Consider the following 20,867-nt stretch of genomic DNA (forward strand, 5'->3'; position numbering starts at 1 on the left):
TTCGTCCCATGTGCTCATTTTATTACACCTTTGACTGGGTGTGGGTGAGGGAGTGGTGGTCCACACAGGTGGGGCTCCCCCTTGGGAGGGGTGAGGACATGGGGCAGCAGTGCATCTTCTGCCTGGAGACAGTCAGTGGCCAAGGGCATCCACAGGGTCTGCCTTGCCGAGTGGCCCCCCCGCTTCTAAAGAGTGGAAGGGGGGGCTAGTGGATAGGATCAGGCATTTCTCTGCTCTGGAGGAAGGTACTCAAGGCCCAGGTGTCTGAAGATGTCTTCCTCAGAAGCCGCATGGAAAAATGTCTTCTGCAAGGCAAGGAGGGGCATTAGGGCCTGGGAGCCATGCCCACCACGGCAGCAGCTTCCCCAAGAGGCATGGGGAGGAGCTAGAAGGACAGGCAGAGCCAACTCCAGGGTGGGGTGCGACCTGAGGGCCCCGTGGGCTCCAGGCTGCACCCCAGGAACACACCTGCTCCGGATCAAACAGCCCATGGCTATTCAGCCGCAGCCCCCGCTCCTTCCAGCTGAAGCGGCGCAGCTCTCGCTCAAAATGCTGGGGAAGAAGCGACTGCATCAGCAGGGCCACCAGCCCCAGACCCCAGGGCCAGCCCCAGCAGCCCACTCCCTACCCTAGAGCCAGTCCAGCCAAGCAGCGCAAAGGGGAACTGGCTGATGGGGACAGCCACCAGGTCCACCCGCACGGCCTTCCAGGCGGGGCAGGGCCGCTGGGGCCCCCCGACAGCAGACCCTGGGGGTTGCGGTAGGCGGAAAATGCAGAAACTCCTCTCAAAGGCATCCATGGTGTGGCTCTGCTGGGTCAGGTGGGTGGGGTCTTCACTTCGGTGGTGCTGGTGGTACAGGACAAGGCCCTAGGGAGAAAGCAGGCGTGGAGGCGTGGCCGGGCACTGCCACGTGGGGCTGGGAGAGCAGGAGCTGGCTTCCTAGCAGCTCTCTCAGGAGGGGGAGCAGGAAGCCCCTCACCTGCTTCTTCAGGCAGCACATCACTCTGGGCAGCAGCCCCGCCTCCCGGCCCTCCTCGGGGTGGGTGATGAGGAAGTCCACGTCGTGGCCCTGCAACTTCCCCCTGAGGGGGCCAGTCTGACTCCTGGGCCCGACATGGGGACACGGCCTCCGTGTTCTCCCGAGGCCCGTCAGTGTGGGAAGGCCCACCTCAGCATCCCCAGCTCAGGTGCCTTCACTGGGGAGGGTCTGGAGCCAAGCTGGAGGTCACTTCAGGCCCCCTTACCTCCGGAAGCCGCCAGTCAGCGTGACAGTGGCCCCAGGAAGGGCCTGCCCCACAGCTGCCTCCACCACCTGCTGCAGGGCGTCCACGTCGGGACGCTGGACCAGGGCGCTCAGGTCCCGGTAGTGCTGGAGTCCTGTGGGCGGCACAGCTCTCCTGACCCTCCCCGCCCTGCCCTCTCGGTCCATCTCTCCACTGTCCCCTCCTTCCTTTTAAACATCGAACTTTTATTTTGAGATAACTGTAGATTCACATACAGTTGAAAAAAGTAACAGAGGTCCCTTGTGCCCTGTACCCAGATTCTCCCAGTGGTAACATCTTGCAGAACTATTGTACATCACACCAGGTAGTGACGGTGACACAATCAATACACAGACTGTCTCTTTTAATGCCTCAGTATTCCCATCCATGAAATGGGACCAGGAGGTGATAAAAAGACGTGAAGAGGATGCCTCTGCCACTCAGAAACACCTGGCCTTAGCCCAAGTCCATCTCCTGACCCGTCAGAGGAATCAGTGTACCTTCCACACGCAGTTAGGAGAGGTTTAAGTGTAGGAGTAATGGCACCCAGCAGAGTAAGTGCTCAGTGAGAGCTGCAGGCCATTCCTGTCTCTACCGTGTCATGGGAAGAGGTGACTGGAATTAGCAGGTGTTACCATGTGATGCTCCACTGGACACACGGCTCTGCAGGTCTCACTTCCCGCTGACCGACCAGGCAACTCTCCCAGGACCCCCAGGTGGCCTCCTCTCCCCGACCTCCCGGGAAGTTGTTTAAAGAGGCGGTGGGTGCTGGGCTGCAGGGCTGCTTCAGCAGGGCCCCCAACCCAGGCCACACAGAAAGAACGGAGCATGTCCTCAACACCGCTCCCTGTGGGCCTCACAGGGAGGAGCTCAGGGAATCCCACTTCACAGAGAAGGTAATCGAGGCTCAGAGAAGTTAAGTCTCAGGGTCACAGCCACCTACCTAGTAAGTAGCAGAGACGGGACTCAAGCCCAGACCTAACAAACTCTCAAGTTCATCTTCTTTCCACTGCATGGTGCCACCTCCCATTAGCAGGCCCCTCACTGAGCCTCTCCTACCTCAAAGGTCATCTGCCATCAGTCAGTGGGCCAGGGGGCCAAGCACAACGGCGAACTGTGCCTGGGCCCAGGCTGTCCAGACATGCCCTTCTCTGCCTGGAATCAGGAGTAAGAGGCCCAAGCCTGGGCCAGGTCCAAGTCTAACCAGGAGGCCCTGAATGTCACAGCAGCTACTGTGACCATCATCACTCACTGAAAGGTCTGCAACGGATCCTGATTCAGCTGGGTGGACACCCCGGGAACCCACCAAGATGCCTGCCTGCCACTGGGATCCCTTCGCACTGGCCCGGTTCGCAGTCATACAGGCAGCCATCAGCACACGCAGTGTGTCAGCGCTAAGGGCTTCGTGGCGTGGAAAACCCAGGGCCCAGCCCTCTCTCACAGGGCTCACCTGCTTTCTGCTGCTGGGTCAGTCTCTGGGGCTGCCCTCGGAGGTCATCCAGGGTCCGCAGCCCTTCCTGGTACCACCGGTCAGCAGTCCTTACTCCAACCCCAAAGATCTGGGTGAAGAGCTGTCCAGAGGAGGAGCACAGCGCAGTGAGAAGCGAAGCTCCTACAGCCAGATGCAGACGGCGACACTGATCTGTGAAGGGCGTGTCCTAGGCCAGGACCACTGCGGCGTTGCACCAGTGGCTTCATTAAGTCATCACACAACCTAGCAAGTGGCATCTTCACTTGGACTTTTTGAGTTTAAGCAACCTGCCCAAAGCCGCACAGCGAGTGCACCAGCAGGATCCAAGCCCCGAGCCTGGCCTACGCAGCCCACCCTCACAGGGGACGGCAGGGAAAGAACCCATGCGTACCCCTTCTCTGGGCCCTGGACTCCTCCTCTAGGAAAGGCCCCCCTGGAACGTGTACAGTTCTAGCCTGTGATCCCACCACCACTCAAACAGCCATCCTGACGGTCTCTCAGTCTCTGCGAAACCACGTCGCTCCCACCCGTCAGCAGCTAAAACTTATCACTGTGCTTCTTCTCCTTAACAAACAGCAAAGCCACAGGCAGTTAACAAGCAGAGGGCTGTTTTAACAGGACGTGGAGAGAATGCAAGCCTGGGGCTGGCTGGGGCTCTGTTCCAGGCGCACGCAGCAGGTGTCACTGCCCGACCATAGGTCAGCACAGACGTCCAGGCCAGTGGAAACGACGCTGTTGGAGCCGACCTCTCCTGGCGTGCCTGCCTTCCCTCACACCGGTCTCCACACCACAGGGTGGGCCCTGACCCCGGCCCAAGCAAGTCACCTGTCTCTTCCCCACCTACAGCTTGTTGGTCAGGGGTAGACCCTGCCCCAGGCCGGCCACTCAGAGCCCCTCCTCAGGAATTTTTAGAACTGAAACACGTCAGGCCCATGCAGTGGTAGAGGCTGTAACGCGTGGCAGGGGCCATGTCTCGACTGGTGGAGGTGGCCAGCATGCAGAGAGGAAGAAGAAGCACCTGCGCACTCGAGTCCCTGAGCCCTGCCCCCTGCAGCCCGGCTGCAGCCCTGCCCTTTCTGGGCTGTGCTGGCCATCCTTCCTTGATCCCTGAAGCAAGAGCATGAGCTGGATCACTGTCACTGTCAGCAACAGAATCCTGATGGAAAAGTGCTGAGAATAACCTAATTATATTGTTTACAACAATAGACTTCTCATCATTACCGTACTTCGCTGCGGGCCTGGGTGCCTCTCGGGCTCCAGGGTGCCCAGGAGGAGGCAGCATGGAGGGGAGGAGGCAGCAGCTCTGCCCTCTGGACACTTCCCCACTCGCTAACTCCTGTGTCACCCCCACACTCCCCCGCCCCTGGCCCATTCTCTGCCTGAGCCCCTCCGTCCTCCACACGTGGCTCCTCTCCCTCTTTGAAGCCCCCCTGTTGATTCTCACAACATTCTGGATGACCTCCCACCCCGCCAGGGAGGCCCGACTTCCCCAACGGTCACTGTGTGACAACCTCCAGCCACAAAACCAGTTGTCAGGGCCCCCACAAGAGCTGGGGCGGCTCCACATGAGATCAGAGGTGAGCAGGGACAGCAGGAAGGTGCGCTGTGGACACAGGCGGACGAACCAAGAAATCAGCGTGTAAGATCATCAAACAGTGCAGCCTTGCAGACTCAGTCATCCCCTGACACCCATGAAAAGGTCACGTTTTGTTCAGCATGGTCTAAGGTACCAGAGCATGTAATATACTTGAGAATATTCTGTCAATGCTTCAATAAGAACAGATGGTGCTGAGTGATCTAGAAAATCCCCTGTGCTCAAAACAGGCTTCTCCTTGCCCCTCTCCATTTGGCTGCCTTGTGCATATCAGGTATCAGCTTAGCTGCCACTTCCTCAGCGAGACCTTCTCTAACCCCTGGGCGGGGCCAGCAGCCCCTGCTTGCCTCCCGTACATGGCGTGAACTGTGCTGTCATTCTGACAGACTGTGGGCTGTGTGCCCCTCCTGGGAACTGCTCTGCACATACCTTCATGGTCTGGTACCTCTCTGAGAGCCGGACCCTCTCCACCTCCTCACACACTCCGTGTTCCAGCAGCTCCTGTGGGAAGAGACAAAGCCTGAGCAGAGAGAAAGCAGAGCCGGGGGCCAAGGACAGGCAGAACCCCAGCACTCAGCAGGGGACTTTGTGGTATCAGGATCCAGTGGGACTTGGAAATGGAGGCTGTGCCCAGGGAGGCAACCAAAGCTTCTGGTTTCAAAGCCCCTCAGACCTGGGGCCATGGGTCATTTCTCGGATATGTAAACAACTGCTTTTCAAATATTGTGATGAATTCAACCCGACTTCACTGAAAAGCGTAACTGGATTCAAAAGTATCGTTCTGTCACAATGTATTCTCCCAGCGGTAAGTGTACAAAAGGACAACTTCACATTTTGGGCCCTCAAATACTTTGTATTTTAAAAAGAGGTACTTCTCTTCCACCATCCGAGGCAGTCTGGCTGATGCCAACCATGCCAGCCACCCCCAGCAGCTCCCTTCCTTGAGTCTTCTCAGCCACCCTGAGAGGTGTCTTGCCACAAGCCTGGGGCCTGCCTCCGCAGCTGGGCTCTGAACCGAGCCACCTGCTCTTACTGCGCTCCACGGCCTGCTCACCCACCCACTCGTGTTCACACCTCCACCCTGCTACGGGTGGTCAGCACATACCTGGACGACCCTGCAGGAGTGTTCTCCAAAGTGGGGCAGCCCCTGCAGCTGGCTCAGGGCTGTGACTGGGCTGGTAAGGGCCTTGAGCACGGAGGCTGCTCTGCAGAAGGAGAGGAAGCGGCCTTCACTGCCTTCAAAGCCCGCTGCCTCTGCCAGCGTCTCCAGAGCCTCCTGCAGGGAGGGACCCTTGGTGAGGGGCAGGGTGGGTGGGGTGCCTCACCCAACCCTCCAGCTGCCACCCACCTGTCCCCAGGGCTGGGACAGGGCTCACCGAGAGGCTGGTGTTGTAGTGTGTGAGGGGTGTGCGACGCTGGCAGGCGTAGGACGGCATCCACACTGGGCTTGGCGGCCCCTTCCTGGGCATGGCCACCTGGGGATGAGCAATGTACAGGCCACTTGGAGGCTGCAGGGCTGGCAGGGCCAGGCAGCCCCTGGAGCCTTGCCTCTCCTGGGGGGTCACCTAGGGCTCTAGGGACAGAAGGAGCCCACTGAGAGGGCAAAACTCTCACAGGCAGACGTGGTGCTGCCCTGCAGAGCAGGCCAAGGACAGGCTCTTCAGGCCAGGGTATAGTAGTAACGCCACCAGCCAAGCCTCATGGCGCACTCTTCCTGCCGTCATGCATGCTGCATGTGCTCTACCTCCAGAAATCCTCTCACCCAAGGGAGCTAGGGATGGTTGTCACCCCCACCTCGACAGGGACACTGAGGCCTCAGGGCTCACAGGCAGAGCCAGGATTTGAACGTGGGCAGCCCGGCTCTGAGGCCACGCCTGCATCCCCCAGCTCTGCTCACCAGGAAGCACGGAGCTGGGGCGGAGGCATGAACCTCACAGGACTCTGAGTTCAGCCTCCTGCCGGCCCTTGAGTCATCTCACTTGGGGTCTCAGTCTCACCTACTTGGTGAGAAAGAAAGGCCTCAAGAAGCTAGAAATAAATGAGCTGCAAGGGAGTCTGCGGGACTGGTGAGAGCAGAAGCTGGGATGGCCTGGCCCCTGGTGGTCTGGGCAGAGCCCTCACTCCCCACCTCATCTGAAGGACCCTGAGGCACTGTTGCCACGTCACCCGTCCCACTGAGCTATGGCCTGCACTGGGGCCTTCTCTGTGGCCCCTACCCTAATCCTCCAGCTGGCTCACCTCCAGGCGGTGCCGGCACTCCACAGGCACGGGCTGCCCAGCTGCCATGCTCTCTGTGAACCAGCTTATATCCAGCAGCGCTGGGTGAGTGCAGCCTGGGGGAAAGGCCGCCACCCTGCGCTCCTGCCAGCAGATGGCCTCCTCGGCGGAAGTCTGCTCCATCACCACGTGTGTCACCTCGGGGCTGGCCAGAGAGTGGGGAGGGTCAAGTCCAGAGCCCTTTCCCAGGCCCACATCCTTCCTGCCTTGCTCCATACTTCTAAGCCTTTGCTCTTACTGTCCCCTCTGCCTGGTGAGCACCGATTCATTCTTCAAATGTCACTTCCTCAGAAAGACTTCCAAGCCCCTTCTCCTGGCAGACGACCACCTCTACCCTCCAGCACCTGCAGAGCTGGGGTTCTCTGCTCCAGCTACCACGACAAGCCCAGCCCGATTTTGTGTTAACTTGTCTGTCTCCCTCTCCAGGGGGTCTTCATCTAAGTGCGGGAGCCAGACTGCTTGGCTTTGAAACTCAGCTCTGCCACATACTTGCTGTGTGCCCTTGGGCATGGCACTCACCTCTCTGTACTTTGATTTCCTCCTCTGTAAAGCAGAGAAAATAACTTATCTACCTTGTGGGGTGTGTAAAGATTAAACAAGCTAATAAGCAAAAAAACTTAGATAGTGCCCAGCACACACAAAGCTGCTATCACCATCCTCGCCTGAGTGGGTCTGGCACACCCCTGGGATTGTTAAGTTAAAAAAAAAAAACAACTGCGGCGAGGACCGGACTGGCCCCCGACTCATTTGCTGTTTCAACTTCAAAACTATGGGAAACCTGCTCCATTACTCTCAGCATCACCTCTATGGCCGGTTTTTTCTTTTTAAGATTGGCACCTGAGCTAACATCTGTTGCCAATCTCCTCTTTTTTTTCTTCTTCTCCCCAAAGCCCCCCCAGTACATAGTCGTATATTCTAACTGCGGGGTCCTTCTGGTTGTGCTGCGTGGGACGCGCCTCAACATGGCCTGAGGAGTGGTGCTAGGTCGGCGCCCACGATCTGAAGCGGCCAAAATTCTGGGCCACGGAAGCCCAGCGTGGGAACTCAACCACTCGGCCACAGGGCTGCCGCTATTTTTTGCCGCTCTTGGAGCCGAACTCAAGTCACTTTCTCAGCCCTGAGGTGAGAGGAGAAGTGTTTGGCCAAGAGGGCAAGATGGATTCATCTAGGACAGAGGGCTGTCAGCCAATGACGCCGTTTACCAACCGCCCGGCTCCTTACACAGCCTCTGGCATACGTTCTCTCCTTATCCTACAGAATACTAATTGTTAGCACCCTTCACAGAAGAGGAAATGGAGAGAAAGGCCACTTGACCATGAAATGCCAGAGCTAACTTGGAACCTGAAAGCCTCAGGCGCCAGCGCGCCCCGGGGTCAGCTGTGTGCGAGCCGTTTCGGATCTCACCATCCGCAGCTGTAAAGACACCGCATGTGAACGCGGCTGGTCAGCGCCAGGTTCCCAGCACGGGCATTCTGTGCTTAGGCCACCACATCACGCAGCGGGGTCCTCCGGCCCACCGGGCACGAGGGCATGGCGACACCGACACGGTGTCCCGCTCCCCGGGGAGGCGGGGCCGTGGGTGCCGCACCCAACCCTCGTCCCCCGGGTAGGGGGTCCCGCCGGGCCCCGAGCTTCGCCACGACGGCGCACCTGTAGGCGTCCAGGACGCGGAAGCCCTTGGAGAGCGCCAGGCGTGTGAGGAAAGCCCGGCGGCTGCGGCCCATGCGCGGCTCGGCCAGGTAGATGGCGACGCCGGGGAAGCGCGCGGCGGACGGGGCGGCGGCGCCGGGGGACCCGACCCGTGTTCGCCGCCGTTTCGGGAGCATCTGGGCCCCGGCGGCAAACGTCGCCCAAGGAAGGCAAAGGAAGGCGAGCCGGGCGGAAGGAACGTGGGCTGAAGTCGGAAGGAAGACGGACGGAAGCCGACTGGAAGGGGGCGTGGCCCGGCGCCACAGCGAGGCAGGCCCCGCCCCCCGGCCGCTCGGAGCGCGGTGGAGGCCCCGGCTCCCACCGGATTGGGTGTCCTGGCCGCTGGGCGCCGGAGGCCCCGCCTCTATGCAAATAGAAACAGAGGACACGCCTGTTATTTAAATTATTCTCGCGGACAGTCCCGTCGGGCTCTTGGGACCCCGGAAGGGAGAGACCCGAGATGGGGGCGGGAGGTTGGAATCCGTCCTCGGCGGGGAGCGAATGGAGGGATCCGTTCTCGGCAGCAAGGGAACAAGGGGTCTGTCCTCGGCGGGGCGGGAGGTTAGGGGAACGGCCCGAGCCCCTCCCGGCTGCCCCCTGCGGCCGGGCCGACCGCACCAGGGTCGCGGGCTGGGCTCGTGGGCCGCTGGAAGCTGGCGGCGCGGGGGCGCGAGCTCGGAACGTGCGAGTGGAGCAGCCGCTTCCAACTCCTGGAAAGGTTTTTTCAGTCGAATGGCGTTAGGACAATTGGCTGGCCATTTGGAAAAATAGAAGTTGGCTCCCCCCCTCACTTCTTAACACCAAAATAAAATCCAGATGAACCAAACATTCAAATCTAAAAGGAAACAAAAAAACGTACTGGAGAGTTGGTGAATGTTTTCTAGTCTGAGTTATCACGATAAACCTGGAGATGCTGAAGGAAAAGAATAACTTGACTACATACAAATTTAAAGTGTATTAAAATTAAGACGCAAACCGAGGGAAAAGCGTGACCCTTTTTGAAATTGTCTAATTCCTGTAGTTATGAAATCGTCCGCAACAAATAAGAAAAAGACAACAGTCTAATGGAAAAAGCGGCAAGGACACCAGTAGGCGATTCACAGAAGAAATGCTACTCAAACTTAGACAAGATTGCCTGACCTATCCAATCATTAGAGAAGTGCACATTAAAATGAGAATATCTTCACCTGTCGCATTATCAAACATTTAAAAAATTGATCACTCATATTGAAGATGGGAGGGAACTGGCAATTTGTAGGAGAGGCTTTTTGGAAGCCAACAAAATGAAAACAGAAATCACACCCAGCAGCTCCTTTTCCAAGATTGGAATTGCGTTGACTAGATCGGGCTGGGAAAGCTGATGTGACAACACTCAGTGTTCCTGTGCGTCTCTTATTTTCAGGCACTTTGCTTTGGAATCTCTTGATTACAGCAGTGTAGCCATGCTCAGACTGACAGATGGGACAGGCCAGGTGTGACCCTTGTTCCCCACCCTCCCCTTGATCTTCTCCCCCTGCCTCCTTTCTATGTCACATGCAGTGGGCACAGGGCTGAAGAGGCAGGTGTCTGAGCCCAGGCCTCCTCTCCGCCTCCCACAGGGCTCCCAGCTGCCCTCCTGCGTCCCAGGACACGCACTCCGCAGCCAGGAGGCCTGGGTTGTGGCTCCTCTCTCATCACCCTGCACTCGTTTCTCCTCTGCCACCAGGAATGGGGAGCTCCCCAGGCCTCTGTAAGGGGTCAGAGCTTAGTTCCCCAACTGTGGGTCCCGCCTCTCCTCAGGGAGCAGCTGTTTATCCCTTAAAATCATTCCCTTTCCTCTTCATGTCCTCTGTCTCTGCTGGCCAGGGCACCTGGGTTCCCTCCCGGGGAGGCAGAGGCAGCTTTTAATGACCCATCATACCTGGATATTTAAAACACTGGGCAACTGGCAAAAATGAGGGACACCGAGCCTTCTACAGGCCCGGGGAGGTTTTGTTAGGGGGGCGGTAGCTCTCAGTGCCCACTGAGTGGAGGCCGGAGCACCAGTGGGCAAGGCCATGGCCTTGATGGGTGCTGTGCTCCTCTCCTCCCCTCCCTGGACCACCAGGTTACCGCCCAGCCAGTTGGGAAGCAGAGACCTCAGCCCTCTCTTTGCAGAAAACCTGGCTTGGGGTTCCCAGATACCCACATCCCCAGCCTCTTGCTCCCCATGCTGAGACCACCCCTCAAAAGACAGAGAGGCTGCACAGATGACCTCCTGGCTGGGCCCTTTCAGCTGCCCTGAGTGTGCACTGCGGCTGTCTCATGCTGTGTTTTGGGTTAGTTTTACCCCGATGTATGAGCTTGCATTTTTCCAAGATGAATCTCATTGAGCTGTTTCCTGTTCCCACTTCCAGATGGAAGAAATCCCCGGGGGTGTTTTTCACTTGCATGACCTTCGCAAACCTCCCCGTGGAGCGCCTTCTTTGAAGTTCACTTCAGTGCTGTTGCGCCTGTCCTTGGCCTGTGGAACCAGGATTCTGCCCTGGCTCTAGGGCCTGCCTCTCCCATTGTCCAGTCTCCTGCAGGCTGCTTGCCAGCAGCATTCCGGAGAGCATGTGGTCAGACTGCTGATGCTGCTGGACTGGAGCTCCTGAGGGCTGCTGGCCCGGATGCTGTCGCCTCTGGGGCGGGCCCTCTGCCTTCCTGAGCTACCCACCACATCATTGTGGGTTTGGGTTACCTGGTCTATCAGTCAGCTCGGGCTGACATAACAAAATACCGCAGACGGTCGGTTTAAACAACAGAAACTTACTTCTCACAGTTCTGGAGGCTGGAAGTCCAGGTCAAGGTGCCGGCAAGGTAGGTTTCATTCTGAAGCCTCCTCTTTGGGCTTGTAGATGGCTGTCATCTCACTGTGTGCTCTTGTGACCTCTTTGTGCATTTGCGGGGAGAGAGAGAGATCTCTTCCTCCTTCTATTAGAACGCCAGTCCCATCAAATTAGGACCCCACCCTTATGACCTCATTTTACCTTCTTGCCTCCTAAAAGCCCATCTCCAAATATAGTCACATTGGGGGTTAGGACTTTAACATATGGATTTCAGTCTAAAGCACCTGGCATATTTGTGTCCTGTAGCTGCTGTAACAAATTATGATAAACTGCATGGCTTAACTGCTGGCCCTGTGGTGTAGTGCATAAGTTCCGCAAGCTCTACTTTGGTGGCCCAGGTTTGCAGGTTCAGATCCCAGGTGCAGACCCACACCCCTCCTCAGCCATGGCAGCAACCCACGTGTAAACTGGAGAAAGATTGGCACAGATGTTAGCTCAGGGCTACTCTTCCTCAAGCCAAAAGAAAAAAGAGGACGATTGGCAACAGATGTTAGCTCAGGGCTAATCTTCCTCAGCAAAAAAACCCCAAAACCCAAAAAGACCAGAAATTTGTTCTCTGCCAGTTCTGGAGACCAGAAGTCTTAAGATCAAGGTGTGGGGAGGGCCTCCCTCCTTCTGAAGGCTCTAGGGGAGGATCCTTCTGGCCCCCTCCAGCTTCTGGGGGCTCCTGGCATTCCTGGGCTTGTGGCCACGTGCCTCCATCTCTGCCTTGTCTCCAGTGGCCTTCCCTCTGTACCTTCCTCTTTTCTTGTAAAGGCACCAGTCACTGGATTTAAGGCCCATCCTAATTCATTTGAAAATTCTTAATTACGTCTGCAAAGACCCTTATTCCAAGTAAGATCACAGTCTGAGGTTCTAGTTGGACATGAATTTTGGGGGGCCACCATTCAACCCACTACGCTGAGCCCACGGCTCTGACCCTAGCTCAGTGCTCGACTCTGCTGATGGGCTCCAGGACCCGGGCCAGGCAGCTGACCTTCCCTAATCTGCAGAGATCCATCAGAGCCACAGACCTGGGCTTCTGACAGAAGTAGACATGCTGGTGTTGGGGCTGCAGCTTACTAAGGGCCCGGCACATTATGTAACAAAAAGAGATCCTTTATTTTTGAGAAACTGTATTGCCTTTTAAGGAGGAGGTAGGTCCCTTTGCTTGATGGAGGGTGTCTTAGTCCGTTTGGGCTGCTATCCCAAATACCACAGCCTGGGTGGCTTGTAAACCACAGACATGAATTCCTCGCGGTTCTGGAAGCTGGGAGTGTGAGAGGAGGGTGCCGGCAGGTTCAGAGTTGGTGAGGGCTCTCTCAAGAGTTGTAGGCTTCTCACGGTGTCCTCACATGTCAGAAGGGGTGAGGCACCTCTTTTATGAGGGCACTAATCCATCCAGGAGGGCTCCACTCTCGTGACCTAATCACCTCCCAAAGGCGCACCTCCTAACGCCAGCACCTTGGCCAGCAGGATTCCAACTTGTGACTTTGGGAGGGACACAAACAGACAGGCTCTGTATAAGAAAGAGGTGGGGGGATGGGGCCTGCCGCAGCATCTGGAGCGCGAAGACTGGGCCAGAGGAGATGAGAAGAAGCCTGACGCCCTCCTGCCATGGGGATTTGGCCTGAGAATGATGGAGAAGAGAAACGTCCTTGAAATGAACGTTCTTTGGGTTCATTTGTCCAACCAGCCCTGGCTAATGGTTGGCAATGGGGGAAGGGCCAAGGGTTCCAAAAGGCTTATGAGAAGAGGGCTGTTTGCCAACCCGAATGCCACTGCAAATTGACAAAGTTGTCCGCTCTTTCCACCACGGATTATTCCATTTATATAAGGGCACAATATGATGTTATTACATTCTTCTTTTTCCTTCTTCTTCTCCCCAAAGCCCCCAGAACATAGTTGTATATTCTAGTTGTAGGTCCTTCTGGCTGTACTATGTGGGACGCCACCTCAGCATGGCCTGGTGAGCGGTGCCATGTCCGCGCCCAAGATCTGAACTGGTGAAACCCTGGGCCGCTGAAGCAGAGCGCACGTGCGAACTTAACCACTCAGCCACGGGGCCGGCCCCTGATGTTATTACATTCTTGAATGAACAGACCCAATATGATTTATTTAGATATTTTCCCACTTACTACTGTTATCATCAAAATAAAACACAGACGTGACCACAGGGAGTTCCAGTTATTGGCTTCAGGGAGAGCCCTGGGCTGGAGAGTGTGGCTGAAAGCCCAAGGTGTTCACGGATGGCGGCCCAGGGGGTGGAGGGTTTGGAGAGGTCAGACAGGGAGGCAGCAGGCTGCCCCAGGACACAGGCGGGTCAAGGTCCGAGTTGGTCCTTCACTGAGGTGGCAGCTCAGGAGGGTGTCCACGGTCAGGGCGCCATGCAGATGGAAGGGGGTGGAGTCTGGGTGCAGTGGGGCGGGGGCATCCTAGTCAGGAGAACTGCTGACGCTGTGGAGGGCTTGGTGTAGGCCAAGTGTTATGCAGATTAGTTGTTATATTTTTATTCTCTTCTCAGTTGTACAGAATTGGTACTACAAGCACACCTCGGAGATATTGCAGGTTTGTTTCCAGACCATCACAATAAAACGAATATCACAATAAAGGGAGTCACAAATTTTTTGGTTTCCCTGTGTATAAAAGTTATGTTTACACTGTACCGTAGTCTATTAAGTGTCCAATAGCATTATGTCTAAAAACAATGTTCAACGAGTTGTAATCTTTTTGCTGGTGGAGGGTCTTGTAAAAAACACAATATCTGCAAAGTGTGATAAAGTGAGGTCTGCCACATTTCCCATCTTACAGATAGAGAAACTGAGGCTTGAGCTGAAGTACTGTTTCCAAGGTTACAGCACACGCAGAGGCACAACTATCATTTAAGCACTGGCTGTTTGACTTCCAAGCATCCTCTCAACCATTCATTCAACAAAATTGTGGGGCCAGCCCTGTGGCATAGTGGTTAAGTTCGAGCACTCTGCTTGAGTGGCCTGGGGTTCCCAGGTTCGGATCCCAGGTGTGGACGTATGCACTGCTCATCAAGCCATGCTGTGGTAGCATCCCACATACGAAAAATAGAGGAAGATTGGCACAGACGTCAGCTCAGGGACAATCTTCCTCAAGCAAAAAGAGGAAGATTGGCAACAGATGTTAGCTCAGGGCCAATCTTCCTCACCAAAAAAGAAAAAAAAAAAATGGTGTTGCGCACCAAGTCCTGTGCTCAGTGCAGGGGGGTACAGCATACAAGACATACAGAAATCTCTGCCTTTGTTGCATTTTTGTGGAGGCAACACAGACAGACAACAAACAGGGAGAACGTGTACTGTGCCAGATGGTGCAGTTGGGTATAGTGGGCATGGCTGCACGAGCCCCTCTCCCTGATACCCCCTTTTTCAGTGTGCCTCTAATGCTCTCCCCAGCAGGAAGAGGGGCTAGTCCCCTCCTCTAATTGTGGGTTGGCCCTAGGACTTGCTTGGACCAACAGAGTGTAGCAGAAGCGACATGGCGGGACCTGTGGGCTTAGCCTGAAGAGGACTGGCAGCTTCGAGCTCTGTGCTCCTGAAGGCAGCTGCCATGGCAAGAAGCTCGGGCTCACCTATGGGTGATGAGAGGCCACATGAAGAGAGAACCGAGGTGCCAGGGTGAGTCCAGCTTTCTGCTGACCGCCATTGCGTGGGATGGCACGTAGCCGGTGGAACGGTGAGCTCACAGAATCATGAGGAATAATCTGTCACCGCTGCTTTAAGCCGTTCAGCTTTGGGGCAGTTTGTTACACAGCAACAGATAACGAAGCAATGTCCATCCATGACAAGACAAGACAGGGACCTGTGTGGCTGGTGCAGAGCAAGCAGGGAAGGGGCAGAAAGTGAGGCCCCTCGGCCACTGAAAGGCCTTTGACTTCCACCCGGCAGAGAGGAGAGGCTTGGAGCAGAGGTGGGACGACCCGCTCAGCTTGCACAGACTCCCTGCCGCTGTCTGGAGAGCAGACTCTCCAGGAGACCCCTCTGAGAGGCCTCTGCACTCATCCAGGTAAGCGGGGATGGTGACCCCACCAGGTGAGGCGTGTGAGTAGAACCGACCAGGCTGGTCAGCAGGTCGAATCTGGCTGTCAGAGAGAAAAAGGAAGGATTCGCTTCAGCCACAGAAAGGCTGGCCTTGCTGTGTCCTGAGATGGGGCAGCTTGTGGGAGCTCAGGAGTAGGGCTTCGAACAGGTACCCTGAGACCCCACAGAAACCAAGGGAGGGGGTGAGGGTGCAGTGTGACAGATGCAGCCAGCACCCAGGAGGGGTGCCGTCTGCAGCCTCAGGTTAGCGGGGCCTCCGGGCGAGGAGAGCACCAGGAGATGCAGAGGATGTGTGAGCACTGAGCGCGGGCTCCCCCAAATCAGAGGAGGGAGACTGACCCAGGGCAGGGGAAAACTGGGCCAGGAGGTGGCCTAGAATCCAAGTGGAAAGGCTTTCAAAGAGGAAGGGTGAGCAATTGTACAGATGCCTGTCGGGTCACCTAAAATGAGGACTGAGGAGTGACCGGTGGCTGGAGGTCTGACCCGGCGGTTCTGGTGGTGAGCGGGCCAGGGCCTGCCCTCCTCTCCTCCAGACGCCCTCCGTCCTCTTCGAGGTGATGCTTGGCTTCTGTCACGAGTTATTTAAGTCGCTGAACCAAGCCAAGCCCCAGTGTCCTCTTTTGTAAACCCGGGTTATGCCACCCGCCTGCACAGGGCTGATGTGCAAATGAAATGTGAGCTGACACACAGAGGAAACAGAGCAATCACAGCACATGGGCCTTATTTGGATCCTGACTCAAACAAATAAACTGTAAAAAATAAAATGTATCAGGTGGTTGGGGAAGTGTGCCCCGTGATTGATATTAATATTGGACTTTAAAGGAATTGTGGTTGACAGTGATAATAGGTTATGTTAGAGAGAGAGACAAGGAGAGTCTGTTCTTTCAGAAATACACAAGAAAATATTTTCTGGTGAAATCATATGATGTCTGGGATTTGCTTCAAAATTATGTTGAGGTGGAGGAAAGGGTGGGGCACAGAAGGAAGAAGACGGGCCAGTGACGGCAGGGGCTCTGTGTATCGTCTCTCCGCTTCTGCATATGTTTGAAATTTTAATAATGAAATGTTTTTTAAGTGTGTGCACGTACACACAGTGAGGTCAGCACTCTCTGCCAGGTGCTGTTCTAAGCACCCTACATGTGTCAGCTCACTGATGCCCAGGACATTCCTGTCAGTGGATGACATCCATGTTCCCATCTGCTGGGGAGGAGATAGAGACACAGAGAGGTCAAGTAACTTGCCGGAGTTTGCACAGCTAGTGAACAGCAGTGTTGGGATGTTGTCTTGGAATAACATTCCTGTGTTCTCCTTTATCCAGGTTGTCACCTGTGCTCCTGACGGCCCGGCTATAAATTGGGGTTCCCATAAACCCCTCCTCGAATTTGATAATTTGTTAGAACGGCTCATGGGACTCAGGAAAACAGTTTACTCACCAGATTACCAGCTCATCACAAAGGATGTTAAAGGATATGAATGAACAGCTAGATGAAGAGATACATAGGGCGAGATCCGGAAGGGTCCCAAGCGCAGGAGCTTCTGTCCCCGTGGAGCTGGGGTGCGCCACCCTCACATGGAAGTGTTCACCAACCAGAAGCTCTCTGAACCCATACTTTAGGGATTTTTGGGGAGGCTCCCTCATGCAGGTGTGATCCATCATCAACTCTGGCTCCGGCTCCTCTCCCTTCGCCAGAGGATGGGGGCTGGGCTGAAAGGTCCAACCTCCTAATCCCAGCGCGGTCTGGTGACCAGCCCCCATCCAGGAGCCATCCAGGAGCCCACCCAGAATCGCCTCATTAGAACAAAAGATGCTCCTTTCATCCAGGAAATTCCGGGGTTTTAGGAGTTCTGTGTCAGGGACCCAGAGGCAGAGACCAGTATGTATATTTCCTATTATTTCACAGACACGACCCAGGAAGCCTGGCTCCATCACAGATCTCCTGATCTGTGCACTTCCAGAAACCTGGACGAGTATGTGACAAACTGCTACTTGTTCTCTCTGGGAGGTGGGATAGTCTGAAATTCAATAAAACATACACTCGTTTTGTTATTTTGCCTATTTGTGCTTTCTAATTTTCCTGCAATAAGCACACACCACTTGCTTAGTAAAGAACTTTGAAGTGACGAGAGTGTTCCATGGACCCACAGCCAGCAGCCAGAGGAGTCACAGCTTTGGCAGGGTGGGGTGCTGAGTTCTGCCTTCCTGCCCTGGGGTGCAGGGGTGGGGTGGGAGTGGGGCCTGCGGGGGCATCAGCCACCCTGAGACTCCCAGTCCTCATCTCACTTCTGTTGGCCCACAGCTGGCAGGATTCCAGACCCAGCAGCGAGGTTGGTGGGACCGGCTGGTGTCCAGCCTGGCACAGGCACTCGGGGCCATGCATGGGTATGTGTGTCTGCGGCCTTGCCAGCCCCATAAGCACAGGCACATTTTAGGACATGGCATCTCAAAGGGGGATAGGGCAAAGTGGCCGCCACAATGTCACATCTGACCCTTTCATCAAACCTGGGTGGGGTGGGTCGTTGTCCCACTTCTGCCCACACATGCTCCCTGGTGAGTCTGCCCTTCCCCTCACCCATCAGTCACCCCAAATCCACAGTGCTCAGCTCATGCCCCTGGTTTCTGGAATGTGTGACCAGCTGCCTACAGGGCAGGCCCCCATGCTGGTCTGCCCCCCTTTCCCCTGTAACTGCTCTTCTCATGGGCCCTTCTCGGATCCCCACCTGTCAGTTCCCATCCAGTAGCCTCGCTGGCTCCTCCTTCAGCATCTACAGGGCCAAGGTCTTGTGGGCCCTGCCCCAGCATCATCCCCAGCCTGGCATCCTTGCACCCCACCGCCCCTCTGCCCTCCACATCTCCACTCAGCTGCGTGAAGCCCCACTGCCCACAGGGCAGAACCCAAGCACGAGCTGGCTTCCAGGGGCCACTGACCTACTCAGGCCTCACGCCACCCTCAGCCCCTGCCCACACGGTGCCCGTCCTTCTGAAATCCCTCCGGCTGCTCCCCGACAGCAGAGTCTTCTGGGCTTTGGCACACGCGGTCCCCTCTCCCAGGATACCATCCCTTCCCTGCAGTGACTTGCCTGGCTCATCCCACTCACTCTTTCCTCCAGGAAGTCTGTGCTCGTCCCCAAGCCCGGTTGGACCCCTGCGTGTCCCCAGCCTACTGGGCTGTAGCATCTGTCTCCTCTGCTGGACAGAAGGCTCCCGGGGGTAGGGGCCCTGCCTGTGTGGGCTCAGGGTGGCCATGCCCACACTCGGAGCCAGTATGAATGCTTTCTGCTGGGCAAGCTGTCCTGGCACTAAATGCACACATCTGACTCTTGCTGCCCTCCACAAGTACTTCTTATCAGGGGAAGCTCCTGTGCCCATGGTGAGCCTGCGCAGCCTGGGGCCGGCGCCACTGAGCTCACATGTCACCACCCCCCTACATACCAGAGACCCTGTGGGCCAGCCTCGGATGCACACAGGATGGTGATCTCCCAGAATTCCAGGTCTTTGGGTTTCTGAATCTGACCCCTCACTCCTTGGGACTGTGTTTGTATGCAGGACTATGAGCTGGTGATTTAAAAGTGGGAAAAGGGTCTGGGCCTGTGGTGGGTGAGGGCCTGAGTGGTGTGGACTGGGATGGGACACGTGTTGTAAAGGCCCCACCACTGAAGTGGGGGAGGAGGAGGAGGAGCCAGCCTGGAAGTCTGGGTACCCCTGACCCTGTCCAGGAGAAGGAGGTCACGAAGGGCGCTGTGGCGGCCTTGGGTGATCGGGGGCCTGGCGACAGTGCCAGGTGTAGGAACAGCTGCCTGGCACGGAGGAAGTGGAAAAACGAGTATGAACAGCTCCTTCAAGAGCTCGGCTGTGAAGAGGAAGATAGAGATGGGGAGGGCAGGTCTTAGCACTGAGAGCTCTGGGCACCACAGTGGCCTGGGGGGCGTCCTGACACCCCTCTCTAACGGCAGGAGCTGTGGTGCTGGGGGAGCAGGCCTGCTGGGGGTCCCCTTCTTTTCGGGGAGCTGGCTGCCGCTTCTTGTTTTCATTGGCTGGGCTTCTGGCTCAGGTCTGCAGGCAAACAGGCAAGAATGTGAGTAACTTACACACAAACTGATTATCAAATTGCTGATACCGCGATTTGTTTCTTATTCTCACACTTTCCTGGGAGTTCAGCTTTTACACCCTCCTCTACCAGATACTGGGGTTTTTTTTAACACCTTCCTAAGATTTTAGTAATCTTACCAGACACAAATGTGAAAAGAATATCATCGGTAGCAAAGACTGTTAATTATTCCTCAGCATCTATTATCTCCTTCTTCTTTGGTAACAGAACCCCTGACATTTAGCTGGCACGAGGCCTTTGGAAAAAGACTATACTTCTCAGCTTCCCTTGTAGATGGGTATGGCCTGTGCCCAAGTTCTGGCCAAGGCTGATGGAGTGAACTTGGAGCTTTATGTGAGATTCTAGAAAGTGTTCTTAAAGGAAGAGATTGGGCTCTACTATTATTTCTTTTCCTCCTTTCTGCTGGTTGAGAAGATGCAATGATGGCTGGATCTCAAGCAGCTATTTTGCACACTTGAGATGGAAGCCCTATGTTGAGAATGGGAGAACAACAAAATGAAAGGAGCCAGAATCTCTGACGATTGTTAGGCTGCCATACCAGTTCCGGACTGCTTACCTCTGGATTTTGTTTATGTGAGAGAATAAATTTCTATCCTATTTTAGCTATTGTTACATTGGGTTTGCCATCACTCACAGCTGATCCTAATCTTAACTGATAAGCCATTGCAGATAAATGGAAGTTGCAGGTTCTGGGTTGTCAATCAATTGTCCCTTAGTTGGGACACAGGACTTCTCTGTGCTATATGAGATGATTCAAACCTGAGTCTGTTGTATTAGACTGAGTTATTTTTTTTTTTCCAGGAAGATTAGCCCTGAGCTGACATCTGCTGCCAATCCTCCTCTTTTTCCTGAGGAAGACTGGCCCTGAGCTAACATCTGTGTCCATCTTCCTCTACTTTATACGTGGGATGCCTACCACAGCATGGCTTGCCAAGCCGTGCCATGCCCACACCTGGGATCTGAACCGGCAAACCCTGGGACGCCAAAGCAGAACACGCGCTTAACTGCTGTGCCACCGGGCCGGCCCCGACTGAGTTTCTCTTTATATTAAAGTTTTACTTGCTAGGTTCTGGAGCTCTTAAGTCCTATCTTTCAAGGAGATTTTCAATTTTGGAGGCTTTGTATCTCTTCCAGAAATGAGTTAGTCAGGCAGTACCTGACCCACTGTCCTCTCAATGATGTTGGCCTCATCTATCAGCATTTTTAAGCATATGCATGTTACTTATCAGTGTCTTGTTATGCTTAGTTGGGGTTTGTTTTCAGGCAGAGATGCTTCCTCCTGGGAGACAGGACCTGCGTGGTTTATCAGGACCCTCTGGGCGCTCACCCACGGCCAGTACTGACCACGCTCCTGTCCTCGGCACAGTTCCAGCTGGTTGTCTGTCTCAGAAGATCCTGTTGAGGTATTTATCCTGTAGTTAGGCATTTAATAGATATGTACTCAGGGCTTCTGTGTGCCAGGCCTGCTCCAAGCATGGGAGACACGGTTGTCAATATCACCACCCCAATCCTGGGCCTCGTGAAGCCGGCGCTGCTGGTGGGAAGACAGATAATAAACCCGCAAGATAAGTT

General features: G+C 55.4%; 1 protein-coding gene and 1 long non-coding RNA gene across 4 annotated transcripts; one reads left to right on the forward strand and one right to left on the reverse strand.

Annotated features, from left to right (window-relative positions):
* Positions 1-8,502, reverse strand: POLM (DNA polymerase mu). Of its 3 annotated transcripts, none has more exons than XM_046670498.1 (11): positions 8,256-8,502; positions 6,567-6,750; positions 5,705-5,803; positions 5,434-5,604; positions 4,758-4,829; positions 2,714-2,834; positions 1,246-1,378; positions 981-1,083; positions 629-868; positions 469-552; positions 1-305 (listed from the first exon to the last, which is right to left on the reverse strand). In XM_046670498.1, exons 1-11 carry the CDS (start codon positions 8,429-8,431, stop codon positions 219-221), a joined length of 1,470 nt encoding a protein of 489 aa, XP_046526454.1. In that variant the 5' UTR covers positions 8,432-8,502; the 3' UTR covers positions 1-218. The 3 variants fall into 3 exon arrangements, with proteins under 3 accessions (XP_046526454.1, XP_046526453.1, XP_046526455.1); XM_046670497.1 differs by having other exon boundaries at positions 5,434-5,619; XM_046670499.1 differs by lacking the exon at positions 8,256-8,502 and adding an exon at positions 8,010-8,232 and having other exon boundaries at positions 5,434-5,619.
* Positions 8,503-18,581: 10,079 nt separating this feature from the next.
* LOC124243725 (uncharacterized) lies at positions 18,582-20,156 on the forward strand. Its single transcript, XR_006889763.1, has 3 exons — positions 18,582-18,678; positions 19,141-19,262; positions 20,097-20,156. It is a non-coding gene; the product is annotated as an uncharacterized LOC124243725 (long non-coding RNA).
* The last annotated feature ends 711 nt before the right edge of the window (positions 20,157-20,867 follow it).

The sequence above is a fragment of the Equus quagga genome, chromosome 8 (genome assembly GCF_021613505.1).
Source record: "Equus quagga isolate Etosha38 chromosome 8, UCLA_HA_Equagga_1.0, whole genome shotgun sequence".
In the NCBI taxonomy this organism is placed as follows: domain Eukaryota; kingdom Metazoa; phylum Chordata; class Mammalia; order Perissodactyla; family Equidae; genus Equus; species Equus quagga.

Coding starts and splice junctions, on each gene's coding strand:
- POLM (XM_046670497.1), bottom strand. CDS start 8,431: ATGCTCCCGAAACGGCGGCGAACACGGGTCGGGTCCCCCGGCGCCGCC. Junction 1,379..2,713: donor GACCCAGCAGCAGAAAGCAG/GTGAGCCCTGTG, acceptor TGCCGCCCACAG/GACTCCAGCACTACCGGGAC. Junction 306..468: donor GGCTGTTTGATCCGGAGCAG/GTGTGTTCCTGG, acceptor CTTGCCTTGCAG/AAGACATTTTTCCATGCGGC.